General features: G+C 45.0%; 1 protein-coding gene across 4 annotated transcripts; it reads left to right on the plus strand.

The window, feature by feature from the left end:
- Positions 1-5,021: 5,021 nt before the first annotated feature.
- Positions 5,022-21,999, plus strand: BPIFA4 (BPI fold containing family A, member 4). 4 transcript variants are annotated; one of them, XM_077948056.1, is made up of 10 exons: positions 5,059-5,156; positions 7,005-7,059; positions 9,669-9,784; positions 10,788-10,935; positions 12,997-13,101; positions 14,006-14,155; positions 16,648-16,729; positions 17,373-17,436; positions 19,269-19,348; positions 21,576-21,999. In XM_077948056.1, the coding sequence occupies exons 3-9, from the start codon at positions 9,685-9,687 to the stop codon at positions 19,307-19,309; spliced, it is 690 nt and encodes a 229-aa protein (XP_077804182.1). In that variant the 5' UTR covers positions 5,059-5,156; positions 7,005-7,059; positions 9,669-9,684; the 3' UTR covers positions 19,310-19,348; positions 21,576-21,999.
- Positions 22,000-22,019: the final 20 nt, after the last annotated feature.

A 22,019-nucleotide genomic window follows, 5' to 3' on the forward strand; every position in this document is an offset into this window, starting at 1 on the left:
GACCTCAAGTGATCCACCGCCTCGGCCTCCCATAGGGCTGGGATTACAGGCCTGAGCCACCTCGCCCAGGTTCTCTTTTTCTAAACATGCCTCACATAGAGTGTCTCCAAATGCAGCTATGTAAAAGAGAACCAAAACTTGAGTGACTGCTCTGAATAGCTATGAGGAATTCTTTGTAAGAACCGCTGAAGGCAATCTGATTTAAATGCGAAGAGGCAGCTAGGTATTTAAAGTTTCCCCAGATATCTTCACCTAAGTGATACCTCCCTTCCTAAGGCTGACCAAGGCCGGTTGATCCTTTTAAATTAAAAATAAAATGTCCCATGTAAAGGCTGGAGGAGTGTTTTATCAGAATGCCTTGCCTTTCTGAGGTTCCTTTCTATTAGGTCGAAGGTCTATGCTCCAGGAGGAGAGAAAGCCCTCTTCATAGGAATGCTGAAGGGATAGCAGGAACTGAGCTGATTCCAGGCTTCACTGCAATTTTATATGCCTGTTGGTCAGTTTCTTTTAGGGCATTCTATATTTTGCATTCTGATGTACCTAAGAGTTAAACAGTTGTTAAAAAGATCATGCTTGTGAGTATTCCTCTCTCATTTTGTACAATTAACCAAACAAACAAACAAGGCCTACGAAGCCCTGTATTTGCCTTTTTTTTTTCTTTTTTCTTTTTTTTTTGAGATGGAGCCTTGCTCTGTCACCAGACTGGAGTGCAGGGGCACCATCTCGGCTCACAGCAACCTCCACCTCCCAGGTTCAAGCAATTCTGCTGCCTTAGCTTTCTGAGTAGCTGGGATTACAGGCACATGCCACCACACCTAGCTAAGATTTGTATTTTTAGTAGAGATGGCGTTTCACCGTGTTGGCCAGGATGGTCTCGATCTCCTGACCTCATGATCCACCTGCCTTGACCTCCCGAAGTGCTGGAATTACAGGTGTGAGCCACCGCACCCAGCCTGTATTTGTCTTTTTACTACATGGATGAACTCTGTCATATGAATAAATACCGTACTAATCCATTTTAAGGGAGCCTTATTTTGGAAATATTTCAAACTGGTGCCAATGGAAAAGGCTTTTTTCCTTTTAAAGCTAAAGACAAGAATGTCATGCTATACAGGTACAACTTGATCTCTGTTAATAAAAACCAATGTAGATATAGACATTTTACCCTTTGAAGTAGCTGTATCCCAACCTGTCGCCATTGATTTTTTGGAAATGGCTTTAGAAATGTCCAAGTTGGGCTGGGCACAGTGGCTCACACCTGTAATCCCAGCACTTTGGGAGGCCGAGGGGGGCAGATCACTTGAGGCCAGGAGTTCGAGACCAGCCTGGCCAACATGGTGAAACTCTGTCTCTACTGAAAATACAAAAACTAGCAGGGCATGGTGGCACATGTCTGTAATCCCAGCTACTTGGGAGGCTGAGGCAGGAGGATCGCTTGAACCCGGGAGGCAGAGGTTGCAGTGAGCTGAGATCGTGCCCCTGCCCTATAACCTGGGTGACAGAGTGAGACTGTGCCTAAGAAAAGAAAGAAAGAAAGAAAGAAAGAAAGAAAGAAAGAAAGAAAGAAAGAAAGAAAGAAAGAAGAAAAAAATAAAAAATAAAAAGAACAAAAAGAAATTTCCAAGATGTCCTTGAATTGTCTAACCATGGACATTGGCGGTTGTCTCCTTTCTATCATGTAGAATACTTTGACTTAATATTCTTCCAGATACAAGGGGATACTTGCTTGTTTTTCAAAGTGTTTATTTACTGCTGCTACTATTTGATTACAATGTATTAAATTTTAAAACCTGCGGAAGTGACGAGGTGGGGAAGAAATCCTGTAGTGGACCTCATACACATTTATCTCATTGAATTAGGATTTTTACTGAGTGATCCAGTGAATGAGTCTTTGGTTAGGTGTGGCAACTCAGGGTCAGAGAGGTGAAGTGACTTGCCTGAGGCCACATGGCTGGTCAGAGGCAAAATGGCATTTAATCGGAAGTTCATCTCCTCCATAGCTTTTCCCGCTAGCAAAAGATGAAGGATGCGAATTTTCCTTACTGACTATAATTTGTGGCAATCCAATCCCACAGAAAATACACAAGGAGGTGCTCAAAAGTCAGGGCTTCTTTTGGGCAGGAACTAACTCGGGTCAGTGCCAAGCCTTAGTCCATGCTGTCCCAACCACCTCGGACACCTTTCCTTCTCCCTCACCTGCTGGTTAAATCCTCCACTGCTCAGGAGTCACCACCCAGCTGAGCAGGACTGCTCCTTAATGTTTCCAAAAATGAGACACTGTATTTCTCGACATGCAGGTCTAACCAAGCTACCTTGTCACCAGCGTCCAATGCAGAGAGAACACTCAAACATCATCAGTTCTTAATAGCGTGGCTTCCACTCTTCTCGTTCACCCCTCTGCCCATCTGCCTGAGGGCAGGTGCTTCACTCCTCAACAGCTCCAGTGCCTAGCAAAGGTGCAAGCAAATAACCCATGATGAATGAATGAATGAATGAATGAATGAATGAATGAGTGAATAAATGAATGAGCCTCTTCTTGACTGTACACAGACACCACCTCTGGGGCAGCTGAGTGGGTGAGTAAGCAGGAAAACTCTAGCAAACCAGGATTAGGGGGTATGGGAGATCTGCATTATTTTCTGTTAACCAGAGACAGATAATGGAGGACAAAATTGATAGACTATGGACCAAACGCATGGCTCCTAGCTGCATGGTGCCAGGCTGTGGAGGGAGTAGGGCCAAGATCACCAGGACCCACTGATGACTGATGTGGCCAATGTGGAGTGGGGGAGTGTCCCCTCTGTGAGCCTCCCTGGGGCCAGCTCTGGCTTCTTTCTCACCAAGCCCAGAACTTAAAAGTGGGGATGTGGTGAGGGCTTCCTGGAGGTGGTGATGTCCCACGAAGGAGGCTTTGGGGAAGAGGAGGATGCTTTGGGAGGGAGAGGGACATCTACCATAAGGGGATATGTGGGAATAATGAAGGCACAACCTAAGTGGACATGAAGTTATCCAGAGAGTAAAGCACTCAACTCTAGTGCAGGCTCTTTTGAAGCCTTTATTCAGTTAAATCAATGCTGCCCATTCATATGGATCTTTCCAATGTTTGCTTGATTCATACAGGATAACATTTCAGCATCCAAACTGTTAACTCTATGCCTTGGAACATTTTGTGACCCCAGGAACACATCATGAAATATTTACCAAACTGGATCTTTCTGTTTACACTACGATGATAGCGTGTACCTATTTCACTACATCTTTGCCAGCAGATGGAAACCTTTACTGTAAATATTTGCTCTGCGAATGGGAGTAGAATAAATTTCATCACACTGGAAAAGCCAAAGTTCTCAAATTAGGGGAGTCAATTGTTACACCAACTCAACAGACTTGTTTTCTGGGCATTTTTTAAAAATGGAAAAATAACTGTAGTTTCCAGCTGGGTGGAAATAAAGATCTAAGAATTTGCTTAGCTGGAATCACAATGATGCAAAAAAGTGGAACTGAGAAAAAAACTGAAAAGGGATGCCAAAATTTGACAGAAGTTTATTCGTTAGATGTGACTTACTTCTGTGTTAGTGCATGCAAGAAAAAAATGCATTTTCAAAAAAAAATAGGAAGGTTGTTGAGTATCTAGCTGAGCCAAGCCTGTGCTGAGCAATTCAGAGATGACCTAAGCAGTGCCTCTCCAACCTCAGCATGCAAGGAATGTGTTCCTGCTACACTTGTTGCAGGGACTGGAGGGACTGAGAGGGGAAGAGGGCAAGACCTGTTCCCACCATCAAAAAAGTACAACCTGTTCCTGCTGCAATAACAAAATATCTTAGACTGAATAATTTATAAATAATAGAAATTTACGTCTCACAGTTCTGGAGGCTGGAAGTCCAAGATCAAAGTGCCAGCAGACTTGGTGTCTGGTAAAGGCTTTCTATCTGCTTCCAAGATGACACCTTCTCACTGCAATCACAAGAGAGAAAGGACGAAAGGGCAAAAGGACAAATGCTATGTCCTCACATGGCAAAAGAGAAGTGGAGGGGCTAGGCAGCTATCTGAGGCCACCTTTATAAGGACACTGTTCTATTCATGAGTACAGAACCCTTATGACTTAATTGATTCCCAACAGGCCCCACCTCTTAATACCACTGCTTTGGGGTTTAAGTTCCAACATATGAATTTTGGAGGGACACATGCATTCAAACCATGCACGTGCTTTAAGACATCTTTGCAATTAAGGCTTTAGTGGGGTCCCAACCTTTCAAATGGTTGAGCACATCTGTTCTCAAGTCTTCAAGGAACAAACCTCTTCAGTAAGATAGAGAACAGTTACCCCTACCCCACAAGGAAGTCACAGCTCTGCTCTAAAAGGAGGAAATTGTGATGTAGTGTGAAGGTTACAAGCTTTCATAGAAGGTAGAACTAGATTCAAATCCTGATTCTATTATACACTAGCTCTAGGACCTTGGGCAAGATTTGTCTTCTCTTGAGTCTTAGTTTCCTTATCTGTAAAATCAGGTTAATTAGTTCTTGCATGATAAGGATACATTTGTGAAAACTGACTGTCAATGTGAGCTATTATTTTTATAGATGGAGAGACGGAGACCCGGAAAGGGCTTGGGAGCTGTCCAGCATCAAACAGCAAGAAATGGGCAGCGCCATGCTGGAGCTCAAGGGTCTGGGACCACAGACCAGTAAACTGAAGCTAGGACATCCTCTGCCTCCCCACTCACAGAAGACCGAGCGGCTTCCTTCCTCAGAGTCACCAGACCCATCTTGCTTATTGTACAGATGAGAAAAGCAGCTCAGAGCGGGGCAGGGATGTGAATGTGACTCCTGCACACTGTCTTCCCGCTTGCAGCCCCTCTCGGTGCTCTCCATACTCTCTGCACCTCTCCATTTGATGGCATTCGTGATTTACAGATTCAAATATGTTGTTGACATTTTCCCGGGCCTTCCAGGCAGGCATGTTTGCTTTGGAGGTATTGGATAGACGTGGTAAAATCAAGGGCTTTCCATCAGCTTCCTAGCTGTCCATCACCCAGTGCCACGTCTCCCCCAGCAATGGGATCACTTGCCATTTATACAGTCTGCTCCCCTACAGAGTCATCGAGAATCAACCTACAGAGGCCAGAGTGTCTCGACAGCACACCAGAGAAATCCAGGTAAGCACAAGGCAATGGCACTCTTCAACCTGCCTTTTCATCAGATGCTGAACCAGACTAAAGCTTTTGATACATGTTACTGGTTACAAATTGTGTTCGGTTCTAGCACAGAATATGAAAAACTGTGGCTTCCGTCATGATGAGAAGCCCAGAGTTGGGCTGGCGGAGCCTGCCATCTCCTTCCTTGGCTACCCCTAGCATGTAGCTTTCATCTTCCTTCTAGTAAGATAACTGCTAGGCTCCAGTCATCAAGTCTTACATGTAATCAGGAAAAGGCAGGAGAGGAAAACAAAAGCATGCGCTTTGCAGCTGGATCAGTCACTCTAGAGAACGTTTTAAGAAGCCCTGACCTACAATTTCCATTTATATCTCATGGACCATCCCTGGTTGCAAAGAAGGTTGGGAAAGATAATTTCTTTGTTAAGCACATTTCTTCCTTCAAAAATAAAAGGATTCCTCTATAAATAAAGAGGGAAGAATGGGCATGTGCCCTCAGCTCTCCAAGCTTCCATTTCCTGCTCTGTAAAGGAAGCATGTCAATAACTGTCTCATAGGATTTGGGATGTTGTAAGGAATCGGGGCACTCCTCCAGCACCCAGCAGGAAAGATGCTTCCCAGCCACCCTCCCCTCCTTCAGACTGTCTGTGAGTCTTCCAAGGGTACTTACTGTCAGAACCAGGGAGGGATAAGAGGAACTTTAATTTGCAAATTCAAAATTAACTTCTATTTAGTGGCACTAGGCTAAACAATTTTCAAAACGCTTGCTGAATTCTCCTAGTAGCCTTTTTGAGTGAGATGCAGAATCAAGTATAAAAAACGTACAGGCGGGAGAGCCAGGTGCTAGCCACTAACTACAGCTGGCCTTAAGAAAACTTAACCCTGACCCGAGCCTCTGTGTCCCATCTGTAAAATAGGTATTGGGCTGGGTGCAGTGGCTCATGCCTGTAATCCCAGAACTTTGGGAGGCTGAGGTGGGAGGATCACGAGGTCAGGAGTTCGAGATCAGGCTGGCCAATATGGTGAAACCTGTCTCTTCTAAAAATACAAAAATTAGCCAGGCATGATGGCGCATGCCTGCAGTCTCAGCTACTCGGGAGGTTGAGGCAGGAGAATCGCTTGAACCTGGGAGGCGGCCGTTGCAGTGAGCTGAGATCATGCCACTGACTCCAGCCTGGGTGACAGAGCAAGACTCCATCTCAAAAAAAAAAAAAAATGGGTGTTGGGTGGGTAGGAATGAGTCCAAATGACTCCTTTGCTCCCCCCAATCTCCTTTAGCTCCATAGAGAACTTCTCAGAGTGACCCTGAAGCTGACTCTACTTAGCTGGTATCCCACGGGTACTGCCCCAAGACGCTGAAGGTCGCGGGCCTCCTCATCCTCTGTTGGTTTCTTGCCCTGTTGTCTGCTCAATATTGGAATATTTGACTTGCCTGTGGATTTATTATGTTGTATATTTTAATTTCTTGGCCTTTAGTCCCTTGGTCATTTTTTAAGCATGCATGCCTTGTAAATTTTTATTGGATGCTGAACACGATGGTGAATGACATTATCTTTTTTCCAGAAACGAAGATGGCAGAAAGATAGAGCAGAAATGGATCATGACCCTGCCTAGGCTTAGCTTTGTGTTTTATTATGTAGAACTATTTTGGTCTTGTTCTTACTTTTAGAGGGAGACTATTTCTAGGGTGTGGCCCTTTCTCCTAGAGCATAGTCTTTTGTGTCTTCACTGAGAGCTTAAGATGTGTACCAAGGTCCCTCCCATCAAAGGGGCCCACCTCCAACCAGTGCTCCCTTCCCCAGCATCACACAGCGGAGGTGCTGATGTCTCTGTTCACTTTTTAACTTTCAGCTGCTGTTTTCTGCCTCAAGCCTGAGAGTCCCACCCTGCAAGGGCGCAGCTTAAAAGCTGAGATTTCAAGGCTCCTTCCCTCGGGACCTTCCTCTTTGGGATTTTGCCCCTCAAGTCCCAGCCACTTTGGTGGCCCCAAATTCCAATTCCAATTTTTGTCTCCTCATCCCTGTAAGACTAGCTCTTTTTGCTTGGACTCTAGTTGATACGTTGGAAAATGACCTCAAGCAAAAGCTGGGGTGAATATGGAGCCCACCTTGAATGATGTCTCTTTCTCAAGAATCACAGCTTTTCAAATTGTGGCCGTGTAGTTGCTCATGGATGTCCTCCTTTGTTTTTATAGATTTCCATCTCTTATAGTTGACGTTAGTTGGGAGGGTTAGTCTGATGCAAGATACTCTGTCGTGATCAAAACCAGAACTCTGCAGATGGAACTTGAGCATAGATTTCACAAGGACTGTGAACCCTCATTGCGGTTCACGGATAGGGTGAGAAGGATGAACACAGAGAATGCTTCCATACTTATAAAAACAGGCCAGGCGTGGTGGCTCACGCCTGTAATCCCAGTACTTTGGGAGGCTGACGGGGGCAGATTACCTGAGCTCAGGAGTTCACGACCAGTCTGGGCAACATGGTGAAACCCTGTCTCTACTAAAATTAAAAAAAAAAAAAAAAATTAGCCGGCTGTGGTGGCTTGCACAGAGGTTGCAGTGAGCTGAGATTGCGCCACTGCACTCCAGCCTTGGTGACAGAGCGAAACTCCATCTCAGAAACAAAACAAAACACCACACATGCGCGCGCGCACACACACACACACACACACACACACACACAAAGAACTTCAGGGTTGGTTATTCCTGGAAAATGCTTCATGGGTTATAATGTGGCAGAGAAACGCAGAAAACCCCTAAGGATGTTCCTGCCGGTGCCATCTGGGGTAAAAACATGAAAATTGCCCAAAAGAGGAGACATTCCACGAACATAGGTCAATACATACCTTAGAAAATTCTGCAGACGAGGAGGTAGACAGTCCTGATGTGCTGCTACTTGAATAAATGCTTCTGTAGAAGCATGACAGGCCAATCCTTGTTTCTCATCGTGTTACATGAATGCACACCTATGGAAAGAAAAACTTCCAAAAAAAGACACAACAGAAGTTATCTCTGTGAACTTATTTTTATCTACTTTTTCTGTCTTTGTACATATCTTTATTTTCTAATTTCTCTACTTGCCTAAAAACAGATCTCCCAAATTAAAATGTTAAACCATGAGGTGGTTCACACCTGTAATCCTAGCACTTTGGGAGGCCAGGTTGGATGGATCATCTGAGGTCAGGTGTTCAAAACCAGCCTGGCCAACATGGTGAAACCCCATCTCTACTAAAAATACGAAAAAATTAGCTGGGCGTGGTGGTGGGTGCCTGTGATCCCAGCTACTTGGGAAGCTGAGGAAGAGAATTGCTTGATCCCAAGAGGTGGAGGTTGCAGTGAGCAGAGATCACACCACACTGCACTCCAGCCTGGGCAATAGAGTGAGACTCTGTCTCAAAATAAATAAATAAAATAAAATAAAATAAAATGCTAAACCAAATGGGCTATGAATTTACATGAGAAAAGTGACCAGGGACTGGACTGAGAGTCTCCTTGGAATCCGTCAAGTGTCTAAGGAGAGAACCGGCCCCTACCAGCCTCTACCTGTTAGTCTGAGGTCCCAGTGGGGCCATTTGCACTGACATTTGGTTGAAGTCCCAGGAAACCACACGAACACCTGCATGCACCTCCTTTCCGGGAGGGGTGGAGCGTGTGTCAAGGTCCCAAGGGGCACTCCCAGACCAGGCAGTGTGCCGTTCAAACGGGCACAGTAGATGGGCCTGTAGTGTCCACATACTCCAGCCCTAGTCCCTCAGCCTGGGCCCTTCTTGTCCGTGCTGCGGAGCCTACTCTCTCCCACCAGCTCAGGGAGGTAAGCCCTTGAAAATGTCAAGTGAAAATCATGATCATAATGATGCATCGGCACAGTGGTGACCATTTGTGAAGCACTTACAATGCGCAAGGTGCTGTGCTAAGTGCTTACAACAAGGACAAGAGGAAGGTATGCGTTTGTATCCTCTGCATTTTCCAGGTGAGGAAAGCCTCAGGTATCCAGCAAGTAAGTGGTAGAGCTGGGATTCCATCCCGGGTATGTCTGTCTGAAGCCAGGGCATATCACCACCACCATTTCACTGTAAAATGAGGATAGTGTGTCCTGCATAACATCGTGTGGTGAAGCAACTTGCACTAAATCCCACAATCCCACAGCTGCTAACAGGTGGGGGATTTCAGAGACCATTGTCATAACTCTAACGTTAAGCAGCCTCTTGCAGCAGCCGTGAGCAGCCCTGCTGGGGAAGGCAGTGTCCCTGCGGGAAAAACCATATGTCCAGCTTTTGGGCATAAATACAGGTTGTGTGGCCTTGGGCAAGTGACTTCATCTCTTGGACCCTCTGTTTCTTGCTCTAAACTCTGAGGAAAAGCAGGTCCCTCTCTGAGCCTCAGTCAACCCATCTGTAAAATGGACATAGGTGAATGGGTCCACATGAGTTCTGTGGCCACTTCAGACCTAAGCTCTGGGAAGACCCTCTCAGAAAGTGTCCTTGCAAATGACCTCTTTTCCCTGATCCTCCACAGGGACCTAACCCAGGATGCTGAATGTCTCCGGCCTCTTCATTCTCCTCTGTGGGCTGCTTGCCTCATCTTCTGCACAGGAGGTCCTGGCTGGAGTTTCTTCCCAGCTCCTTAATGGTGAGACTGTCCTGCTCTGGGTCATGCAGAACCCTGAGCCAATGCCAGTGAAGTTCTCATTAGCAAAGTGCCTGGGACACAATTAACACTATTAATTGTTCGCTGTCCTGACTGCAACATCGTTTAATCCTCATTTTCCAAGAGCCCCCTCTTTCCTGTTTCCTTGCTGTGCTTTATCTATCAAGACCCACCATCAAAGGAACCAGCTCTACATGGACTGGTCCCTGTCCCAGCCTTTGTACCTGCTGTTCCCTCTGCCTGGAACATTCTTCCCCTACCTGTCAACATGGCTGCCTCCCTTCCTTCAGGTCTCTGTTCAAATGCCACATTTGCAGAAAGCCCTTCCTTGACCTCCTGCATAAATGAATCCCTCACCCTGCCGTTTATTTTTTCGTCATAGGATGGACTGCTATTCAGTGGCACGGTCATCATGGTTAAAACATTGAAATTTTGGGGTATACCATTTGGGAAATACTTCCTGCTTACAGACTCTCCTGGTGCCCCCCATTGCCCCAAACATCCCAGCTTCACCCCCAGAACTCTAGCTTCCCCATGAACTAAACAACTATGCAGTTAACACCTGGCACAGCCTGGGGACCCCAGGACCTTGGTCCAGAGCTATGGCCAGTGCCCCTGTTGAGCTCGTCGCTAAATACTTTGAAACCAACCCCTTCACAGCACTTGTTTGCACCTGAATCCTGCCTGTCCCTTTATCCTCCACTTTTTCATCTGTCTCTCCTCAGCCCCGTAAGAATGCCAGCTCCATCAGGGTGGTGCCCAGGGTGGTGAACAGACTGGATGCATGGCCCAGGTGCATAGTAGGCCCCTGTGAATATTTGCTGAATGATTATGTCTGGAACTTGGCCCAGAGCCCAGCGAGCCAGAAATAGCTGATCGACAAATCAGAGTTACATAGGGGACATGCTCGGAGATCGAGGTTGTATCTGGGGATCTTTGGCATCTAAATGTCTACATGGGTTTGGGGGTGGGACATTCTTTACAGATTTGACTCAAGGACTCCTCAGGGCAGACTTTCTTCCCAGCCTGCAGACAATCAGCCTCCAGAAATCATTGAGTAGTGCCTTCGACGTTGTATCAGGCCTCCTGGACATCTTGGGGCCTCCACTCACCAATGAGATCGACACTGTTAGGTGAGTGGTCCCTGATCACCAACCACCCCCAGTCCAGGCTGTCCTGGTTTGTTGGATAGTTAGAGCTCTCCCCACATTTCCTGACCTCACAGAGGCCCTTCCCTTGCAAAGAGCCTTTCCAACTCTGATGGCCTGAGATCCTCAGGTTGGGAGAAACTCCCACTGCAGGAGGCTAGGGGAGGGGCTAAAGACACAGGGATTCAGTCCCCTTGTCTGGGAAAAGGATGGCTGCTCACCAGCTGTGACAGCATCACCAATCTGCCCCTTTCTCTGAGCCTCAACATCTGCCCTGTTCAATGGGGAATAATAGCATCTACCCCCATGGGACTGTTGTGAACATTAAGTGAAATAATATGTGTAAAATGTTTGCACATCTTCCTCTCCTCAGTAAGCATCCAATCACAGGTAATAAAAAACAGCAAGAATGTGATAATCCTAATACTAGATGATGCTGGGCTTTCGGGTTAGATTGGCCACCAGAGTATAGAAGACCTGGGTCCCTTGTCTTCTTAAACTCAACATGTCCAAAACTCAACTGCTGACTCCCACCTTCATCCCTGCCCCAACCTGTGCCTCTCCCTGCCCAATCCATCTTACCTAATGACAACTCCATCCATCCAGTTGCTCTGGCCAAAAATCGTGATGTCCTCCCTGGCTCCTCTGTCTCCCTTGTACCTGCTTCCAGCCTGTTGCCAAATCCTCCCTGTCACTTCTGCCTTCAAATCACACCCAGGCATCTCACCACTTTTTTTTCCCACCTCTGGTGGTCTGAGCCACCATTATCTCCCCGCTTAACTTACAGCCGCAGATTCTCCTGCTTCTACCCACCAGCCCTCATCTCCTCCATTCTGTTCTGCCAGTATCCAGAAAAATCTTCCTAAGAAGCGGAGCCAACCCTGTAACTCCCTTGTCCAAACCCTCCAATGTCTTATCTTCACCCTCAGAACCAAGTCCAAAGTTCTTACCACTGGCCCTCAAGGCTCCACGCAATCTGGCCCTGGCTACCTCGCTCACCTCTTCTACTAGTCTCGCCTCACTCTCTGCCTGCTAGCCACACAAAGCCCGTTGCTGTTCCTCAAACACACAAGCCACATTTCAGCCTCAGGGCTTTTGCACTTGCTCTGCCTTCTTTATTATTTCTACTATTATTATTGTTTTGAGATAGGGTCTCGCTCTGTCTCCCAGGCTGGAGTTCAGTAAGTGGTGTGACCACAGCTCACTGCAGCCTCAACCTCCTGGGCCCAAGCCACCCTCCTGCCTCAGCCTCCCAAGTAGCTGGGACCACAGACACATGTCACCATGCCCAGCTAATTTTTTGTTTGGTTGTTTGATTTTTTGTTTTCCTTTGTTTTGTTTTTGAGACAAGGTATTGCTCCATCACACAGGCTGGAGTGCAGTGGCACAATCATGGCTCACTGCAACCTTGACTTCTCAGACTTAATTGATCTCCTGCCTTGGCCTCTCAAAGTGCTGGGATTACAGGCATGAGCCATGCACCCAGCCTTGCTCTGTCTTAAGCCTGTCCTTTTCTTCTCTTGACTATCTGTGTGACTCATTCTCTCTTCATTCGTGACTCTGCCCAAACGTCAACTCCTTTGATAAACCTTCCCTGACTACCCTGTCTGAAATTCCACTCTTCCCAATATTACCTTCCATTGTCCTGATCCTGTAGGGCCTTTTTTTTTCACCATGCCTATCACTTTCCGTATGTATTTATTTACTGGATTTATTCTCCTATACATACATACCTGCTCCAAGCATCTGCTGTATATGGCTTTCGGTCTTATTCACTCATTGATTCCAGCCTGCTTGGTGCTGGGCAAAGTGCTGAACATGATTATTCTGAGATGCATTAAGATAAGAGCTTCTTTTTGCTCGGAGATATATTTCCAGTGCATATAACACATAGTAGCTTTGCAATAAACTACCTGGTTAATGAATGAGTAACCATCTTTGCCTATATTCAGCTTCTTCTCTGCAAGGGACCTGCCATTGCACAAAGTGAGGTCCACCTGCAGCAGGAGCCACAGCCTCCCTGTGTTGTGCTGTTTCTTCACCCAGGATACAGGTGAAAAATCCTCAACTCCTCCAAGTCTCCATCGAGAGCACCCCTCAAAGAAAGGAGGCCACTGTACGAGTACCATTCATATCTGAGTTGATCGTGCAGTAAGTCACAGCTATGAGTCTCGCAGGTTCCATCGGCTTTTGCACAGGAGTTGGGGGTTGTGGGCAGGAGCGCTAACCAAAGGACTCAGCAACAGACTCACTGTGTGGTTAGAGCAAAACATCCACCCTCTCTGGGCCTGAGTCACCCCATGTGTAGAATGAGAAGCCTGCAGAATACTTGAGTGCTCCAAGCTTGGGGCCCCTCTTGAGAAAGCAGAAGGGTTGAGCAGATTTCCTCCCCCTACCTCTTCCAGACAGCCCCCACCTTCATTTATTTGAACTTCATGAGTCTGCTTAGTTCTGATTGAATGTAACTGAAGACAAGAACATCGAATCACCTCTGGACCCCAATTCTGTGACACTATTGCCTGGAGATCACCCCAGGAGATGCATCTGGCCCACTGATAAATTTTGTCTGGTTTGCATGGTGCATCTGCAGAGGCCAGGCATTCTCCAGTTCACCACAGCCTTTACCTCTCCCTGTGAAACTAACTGCCGGTCTACTTCATTCATTGCCATTTCAAGCCTGGTCATCAAGGCGATGGATTCTGAGACCTCTAGAAAAGGACTTTCCAAGGTCAGATGCAGTTTTCTAGTTTTGATAAGATGCCATACTTAGAATCAATATTTTCCTTCCTAACTGTCCCCAGAGCCAGAGGTAGCAAGTATTAGATTCCCTGAGTGCAGAACCCTCTGACTTAGCTACTGGCTGGATGCATGACTTGGAGAAAGCCATTCCCATTCTCCAGGACTGAATGGCCTCTTTTGAAAAATGAGAAAATGACCTTAACAGGGTGGTTTTGAAGATTCTGTGGCAACATGGGGAACGTCGTTCTAGAAACAAATGGGGATGTAGTGAGCTCTGAGCTTCTCTCCCACCTGCCTTACCTCTTCCCTCCCACAGGCTCCTGACCTTGAAGCCCTTCACAGCTAATATGCAGTCAGATATAAAAGTCCAGATTCGTTTGGAGAAGAATGTAGGTGGCAGACATGAACTTGCCTTTGGGAACTGCAGACTCTTGCCTGAGGCTATCTGGATCCAAACTGGAGCCCAGTGAGTTCTCCATCTGTCTTTCTCTGTGTCCAGCTGGTTATGATGATGTTCCCAGTGAGGTTTCACCTGAAAGATGTCACTAGAAAAACAATACCCTACAAAATTAGGCTTTTGTGTGTATGGTGATGTGGGTATAATAAATAGGACTTTCTGTGCCTTTAAAATTTTGTTTTTTACAAAAGTAATAATTCTATCAACATGAAAAGAGACTTACCAAATAGGACTGAGCAAAAAAAAAAAAAAAAAAAAAAAAGGATTGCTTGGCCATTTGTTGATAGGTTATTTCTAAACTTTTTGGGCCTAGTGAGGTGGCTCATGCCTGTAATCTCAGCACTTTGGGAGGCCAAGGCAGGCAGACAGCTTGAGCCCAGGAGTTCAAGACCAGCCTGGGCAACACAGCAAAACCCTGTCTATACAAAAAATATAAAAATTAGCCACATGTGGTGGCAGGCGCCTATAGTCCCAGCTACTAGGGAGGCTGAGGTGGGAGGATCACTTGAGCCCAGGAGGTTCAGGTGGCAGCGAGTCATAAGCATGCCACTGCACTCCAGCTGGGGCAACAAGCAAGACCCTGTCTCGAAAACATTAAATTAATTTAAAAGATAAACATTTTGCTATCATAAATAACCCAGAACATTTTGATATAGGAAAATGTTCCAAAAATAGAATTATTTTCTTATTGTAGATTTTTAAGATTATTCCAAAAGTATACACAGTTCTACAACTTCTAAGTTTTCAGCACTGCCAAACCACTCACCAAATACCTTACCAATGGAACTGAACCAAGTGGCATGTCTCTAGCTGATACTGGGCAGTTTTGTCCCAAATACAATAAATCCCAATTATTCTCTTTTTCACAACATTTATTCTTTTATACATACATACCTTCCCCAAGCATCTGCTATAGATGGCTCTCATTCTTACTCATTTATTTCAGCCTGCTTGGTGCTGGGAAAAGTGCTGAATATGATTATTCTGAGCTACGTTAAGACAAGATCTTCTTTTCACTAGGAGGAAAATCCCACAAATGCTATTATTTTCATTACTTTGACTACCAGTAGAAAAAGATTTCATCATTTCTTAGTCTCTGATATTTCCTCTTCAGAGAAACTGTCTTCAGAGATTTTGCTCTTTTATTAAGTAGAGTTTTAGTGTTTACTTCTAAATTTATAATCCTTTTTCAAAAGTCTTCTTTTTAAATATTTTTTTTGAAATGGGGTCTCACTCAGTTGCCCAGGCTTAAGTGCAATGGTGGTACAATCTTGGCTCACTGCAAGCTCCGCCTCCCCAGCTCAGGCGATCCTCCCATCTAGGCCTCCTGAGTAGCTGAGATTACAGGCGCAGGCCAACATGCCTGGCTAATTTTTGTGTTTTTTGTAGAGACAGAGTTTCACCATGTCTCCCAGGCTGGTCTCAAACTCCGGCACCCAAGTGATCTACCTGCCTCAGCCTCTCAAAGTGCTGGGATTACAGGCATGAGCCACCACATCTAGCCCTTTTTAAAGTTTGTTTGTTTGTGTGTGTGTTTGTTTAAATTAAGGCTGATATCCACATTTAGCTGAATCCAGTGGTCATCACCAGTCCATTTTCTATCTTGTTTTCTTCTTTCACGAATTCTCTATTTTGATTCATCTCAGTTGCTCGCTGTTTCAGGAAAGCTCTGGGTGTGGAATGCTTTCTGCACCCTTGCACACCTGGTCCTGTCCTCCTGACATGCTCAGACACAAATGAGAACCAGGCCAGATTCACAGCCCATCTCCCCTTCTGAAAACTCTGCAAATACCTCTCTCTCCCGTGATATGCTAAAGAAAACATGGCCCTCCTTTGTGAGGAATCTGAGACCTAAGGTTGGAAGCAGTAGATCATAGCTGATTTCTATGCACACTCTTTAAAAAATAAAGACATAAACCCTTTGCCTGAGAATAGGACAGATTTATCTTCACATGTTAATGATTAGGGACTGAGTCAGGAACACAGAACACAAGGACACCTTTATGCTATTTCCTGCTTCTTTCTCCTGCCTCCCAATTAAAGAACGATGCTATACTGTTCCTTCCATGAAAGCACTGGCCCTCCGGCAGAAGAGATAAGTTCCGCTGTAGCATCAGGTAATCAGAGAAATGAGAAAGTGAGAAGGAAAGAGGGAACTCAGAATTAGCCAGGATGATCAGGAAGAGCTTTCTGAAGGAAACCAGTTGGCTGGGCCTAACAAGAATTTGAAGAAGGCATCTCCAGTGGGAGATGCAAAATAGTCACAGAGAAGATAACGGTGGGTAACAATGATAAGGGCAAGGTGACTTAAACTTGGAAGATTGATTTTGAGGAGCCCTAGAGTGTGGACTGGAGCAGTAGGACATGGCTGGGTGATTCAATGCCGTGGAAACAAAGAGTAGACTTGAAGAAGTTCACGGTCATTGATCAAAGAAGTGATGTGGAGAAAGGAATCCGAGAGAAGTTAATCTGTTCTGCGTATTTTCTGCCTCTTGATTTAGACTCGCCCCAGCAGCAAAATTTGTTGTGGCAAACATAGAGAGAAACCTGAAAAACATAGTAGCCCATGATATGGGGCAAAAGGTAAGTATGCAAACCCAGATTACTTCCGTTTTTGAGCTGAGACTCAGATAACGAGGGATTGGATCTTCTTAACGAAGTGGGAGGAAATCTTCCAGGAAGGAGAGCTAGGGAGAGATGGAGTGGCGTCTATTAAGCTCCCATTCTGCAATCGGACACTGGTGAAGTGTTTTACAGACATTCTTTAATTCTTCAGGTCAAAATCAGCATCCGTGTGACCAGAAGTGAGTTGATAATTCTCTCCAAAACTCAGTTTCCTTATCCATAAAATGGGGATAAGTAATCACAAAATTAACATTCACTAAGCACTCAAACACTATGCTAAGTATCCGAATTTTCTTATCTCATCCTCCAAACAATCTCATACTCCAGGTAACAATATCATCTTCATTTTCCAGATTTAAGAAACAGTCCCAGGCAGGGCCAATGACTTACTCAAGTCATACAGCTGCCAAGTGGCTGAGCTGGCTTGTGACCCTAGGGCAGCCTGAGCTGGCTTGTGACCCTAGGGTAGCCTGTCCCCAAAACCCATCTACTTGGTTGTCCCCAGAATGGGTTGGCTTAGGAGAACTTGCCTTGCTCACTCTTATTTAGGCTTTATTAACGAGCCCTCCTCCTGACCTTTGCCTATTTCCTTGTCTTTCAGGTGTGTCCTGTGATTAATAAATGGCTCTACAACCTGGAGCAGCATGTGGTTAAAGAATTGATTAGTAAGTGCTGGAGGTGGGAAGGGACAGGAACACTCCAGAAGAAAGTTCAGACTCCTCTGTCACCCTTTGTATCTCATTTCCCCTTACCTCACCCTGGCACTTCTCCTAGACCAAAAATCTCTTTCCTGCTGAAGTAGAATGGTCCCTAATAATCACAACCTTAATAAACTCAGCTGACATTTACTGAGGGGACCCAGTGTGCCAACATGAAGCACTGTGCCTGCACTAGCAATTGAATGTGCACCTTTAGCTAAGGACATGCTTGTTTCAATTCTATTCTTGCCCTCAGCCTAGAGCAGCTAAGATATGAATGCAGGCTTCTCCAGGGGAGAAAATCTGCCCAATTCTCCCTTTATTCTCCTCTAAAATTGTATGATGTTGATTGATGGGCAGGAAATTGGTCTGGTTTCAGCCGAGACAAAGACTGCCTCCTTTCAGATGTCTCTACCTCAAGCATCCAAAGTTTTCATATCTGCTAGAATTCAAAGCAAAAAATGCAAGATTGAATCTGAGCAGCTCAGGCCCCCATCAGGACTTCAAACTTCCCCCACAAAAAAAAAAAAAGCTGAATTGAAAGGTATATGCCTTCATTCACTGAATATTCACTAGTCCTGCCAAGTGCTAGATGCCGGAGTTTCTAAAGTTCTCTCTAGTGGCTCTCCCAGCAAGCAATTTTCTGACCTCTGCTTATATACCTTCATTGACTGGGAACTCACTACCTTTTTTTTTTTTTTTTTGCTTTTTGAAATGGAGTTTTGCTCTGTTCCCCAGGCTGGAGTGCAGTGGTGCAATCTCAGCTCACTGCAACCTCTGCCTCCAGAGTTCAAGTAATTCTCCTGCCTTGGCCTCCCAAGTAGCTGGGATTACAGGCATGCATCACCACACCCGGCTAATTTTTGTATCTTTAGTAGAGACGGAGTTTCACCGTATTGGCTAGGCTGGTCTTTAACTCCTGACCTCAAGTGATCCACCTACCTTGGCCTCCCAAAGTGCTGGGATTACAGGTGTGAGCCACCACGCCCGGCCAGAACTCACTACTTATGAGGTAGGAAGCTTGAGGCAACTAATCTGGATGAGCCTAAAAATTCCCAAAGCTTGTGACCCCAGGCCCATGCAAATGAATGGGACAGCTCAACCAACACCTTCACTTTGTTATTGGGCCATTGCTTCAGAGAGATGACCAGATGAAATGAGACTCCAACTGCAGTAATGGCACCTTTCTGCACTGTCTCATTCCAATGTAGGAGCTCTTAAGTGATTAGCTTGGAAGGAAGTGGTTGTTCCTAATCTATAGATAAGGAAACCAAGATCCAAGAACTTTAAGCAATTTATCCAAGATTGCTTAGCAAAAAATAATAACAATTAAATCTAAATGCATATTAGGTGCTTTACTATGTGCCAGACTCTTTGTGGACTTTACATATGTTAACTTGATCAGTCCACACAACTCCATGAACTAGGTATTATCACTATCTGCATTTTAAAGATAAGGAAACAGAAACAAAGGAAGATCAAAATGTTTGCCCATATTTCCATGGAAGAAAGTGTCAGAGCCAGAGTGAACCCACATCCTCCAGCTACAGAGCCCACACTGGTAGTCACTATACTGCATGGTTATCCATGCAGTATCCATGCAGTATCCAGAACTGTCCACAAAATCATTCAAGACAGCCAGCAGCAAATCAGAGCTTCCAGCCTCAGACCCGTCTCCACACCTTGGGCTCATTCCCCCTCCCCATTCTGCTCCCAGTGCTGCTCCAAGGGGGAAACCTCCCTGGTCTCTCTGATCCTCCCCCACCCCCACTGTCTGAGGTATCTGTTTTGCATTCTAGATCTGGTCCTGCTGCAGGAAAAGTACCAAGTCACCATCTAAATGTCCCCAAAGTGAAGGAGCTATGTGTGTACCAATCCGGTGAGAAACCAGAGCATGTTTCCATTCCTTAGTGATGACCTTTGGCCTTTAGGGTCATTATAAGTGTGTTACTCATTCATTTATTAAATTGTAGTTAAGCCTCTACTATATGCTAGACACTATTCTACATGTTAGGAATACAGCAGTGAAGGAGATGGACAAGGAATCTGATTTCCTGGAGCTTGTATTCTAGATGGGAATACTAACAGCGAACAAAGAAATAAATATATAGTCAACTAAATTCCAGAGGATGATGGGTATTCAGAAGAAAACAAAGCAGGAGGATGTGGACAAAAGTAACTGAGGTGGGGACAGAGAGAGGCATCAAATTAATATAGTCAGACAGAGACTCTTTGGGGAACAGATATTTCGGCTGAGCCCTGAATGATCAGGCAGTAGGAGTTGTGCCAAGACCCAGGAGAAAAGTATCACAAGCAAGAGGATGAACACGTGCAAAGTCCCTGAAGCAGGAATGAAGGAACTTGCCTTTTTGAAGTAAAGAAAGGAGGTTGACGTGGGCTGGAGTGTGCAGGGAGCTCAGTTTTAAGAGACATCTTTACAAGAGTGATATCTGGCAGATAAAAGGAAGGAAGTTTCTATGAAAGGAGATGTCATTATTCATTCATTTATCATGTATGTATTTGCAACAATTCTGTGCTGAATACACTCTGCTCAGGTGTCACCATCTCAAGTCTCTCAAAAATGGCACATCCACCACTCTCTTCCCTGTTTTATTTTTCCTCATAACAGTCATTATTATCTTACTTCCTACTATATTATCTGTATCTTTTCTCTTCCCCTCCCAAAAGAATGTACACCTCATGAAGTCAGGGACTTCATCTTATTCCCTGTTTTATCCTAAGTTCCAGGATTACAAAAATGAATCACACATGGCCCCTGATCTCAAGATCCCCCAGCCTAGCAAGAGATAAAACAAATAAATAGGCAATTTCTTGTGCACTGAGGTGATCAGTTGAGGTTCTATGGAAGTAGACAAGACCCAGTAGCCTCACCAGGAGACTTCCAGGAGTCTTTGCAGAAGAGGCAAGATTTAAACTGGGTGTTGAAAAATGATAAAGACTCTTTTGGTGGGAAAAGACATTATAAGCAGAAGATACAGCATGTGCAAGTACACAGAAGCAGGAAAGGGTCTGATGCTCTGGGCAATGGGGAGAAGCTTTGGGTGACTGCCCATAAGAGTCATGGGGGATAGATGTATTCTCCTCTGAGGAGTAAGGATAAGTATGTAATAAGCTGCGCTGTACACATGCTTTGTGAGAACAAGGTCACATGTGATGAATCGAGCTGTAATAAGGTACAGTCCATGACGGGGACACAAAAAATTAAGTGGCCAACACCATAATGGAATCTATGTCCTTGAGTTAATTAGCTTAGTTATGTCATACTCTAAACCATTGTTATCCAATGGAAATATAACAGGAGACACACATGTAATTTTGAATTTTCTGGCAAAGCCATCTTTGAAAGGAAAAAGAAACAGATTATATTAACCTTACTGGTTTATATTTACCCACCATATCCAAAATATTATCATTTTAACATGGAATCAATATAAAAGTAATAAAATATTTTACATGTTATTTTTGCAGTAAGTCTTTGGTCTGTTGCGTATTTTATACCTACAGCATATTTCAGGGTGGATTAGCTGCATTTCAAATGCTGATATCCATGCGTGACTAGTGGCTACCCTATTGGACAGTGCAGCTCTCTCTAAGTTAATTGGCTGGCAGTTGCAAAACGTTGAAAGGTCTAGGGCATCTCAAGTGTTCCTGGCAATATATCTAGGCTGTCACTTAGCACAGAAGTCCCAAATCTGTGACCCCCCATATTATATTCAGCTCACAGACATATTTGGTTTAGCCTATAAAGTGTTTTATACATGTGACTGAGTTGCCAATATTAAAAGTAAGAAATATGTTTTTTGATTAACTAGGGCACCTGGTGATATTTTGTATTGTTGTGCTGTGAAGTAGGCCAAGGTGACGAGGAAGAGCCACCTTAATTGATGAAAGGAAGTCCAGGGAAACAATGAGAAAACGTTATACAGAGAGAGGCAGTGGATGGGTGTCCCTACAGGAATAGACTTCAGCACCACGGACAGCAGTCTTACCAGCGCGGAGGGAGAGAGCAGGAAGTGGGAAAGGCTGTCAGTTCTGACCGGAAGAAAGGGTGTGAAATTTACTAATACCTGGATTATTTCACACAGAATCAGCTTCTGCATCCTAGTCTTCTCCCTGGAATGTTCTCCACATTCAGGACACCACCTGCGTAGATCGTGTTGATTATTCAGCTGATGCCTGGAACTGCATGACCCACCCTGGACCCAAAGATCCCATGCTTCTCCGGGTACGGAGGTTATTTCCCTGTAAATCCTCACCAGAACCTCTGTGCTGATTCCCTGTAATCTTCCCACAATAAATTTTTAGCAGCTCTGAACTGCAAATTGTCCACCTTCCACAGCGCTATGTAGATGGGGGCAACGTAGCCAGAGACGGTGGTGGGTCTGGCCATGATAACTAAAGTTTGGAAAGCAGGGGAGGATACGTGGGTTGATTTATCCATTATCTTATAAACATCTGAACACTCTAGCATGATGTTTCCCTAAAGCTAATTAAAAATTTTAAAAGGTTTCCTGTCTTGTCTGGTATGT

Source organism: Macaca mulatta, chromosome 10 (genome assembly GCF_049350105.2).
Source record: "Macaca mulatta isolate MMU2019108-1 chromosome 10, T2T-MMU8v2.0, whole genome shotgun sequence".
Taxonomy (NCBI): Eukaryota; Metazoa; Chordata; class Mammalia; order Primates; family Cercopithecidae; genus Macaca; species Macaca mulatta.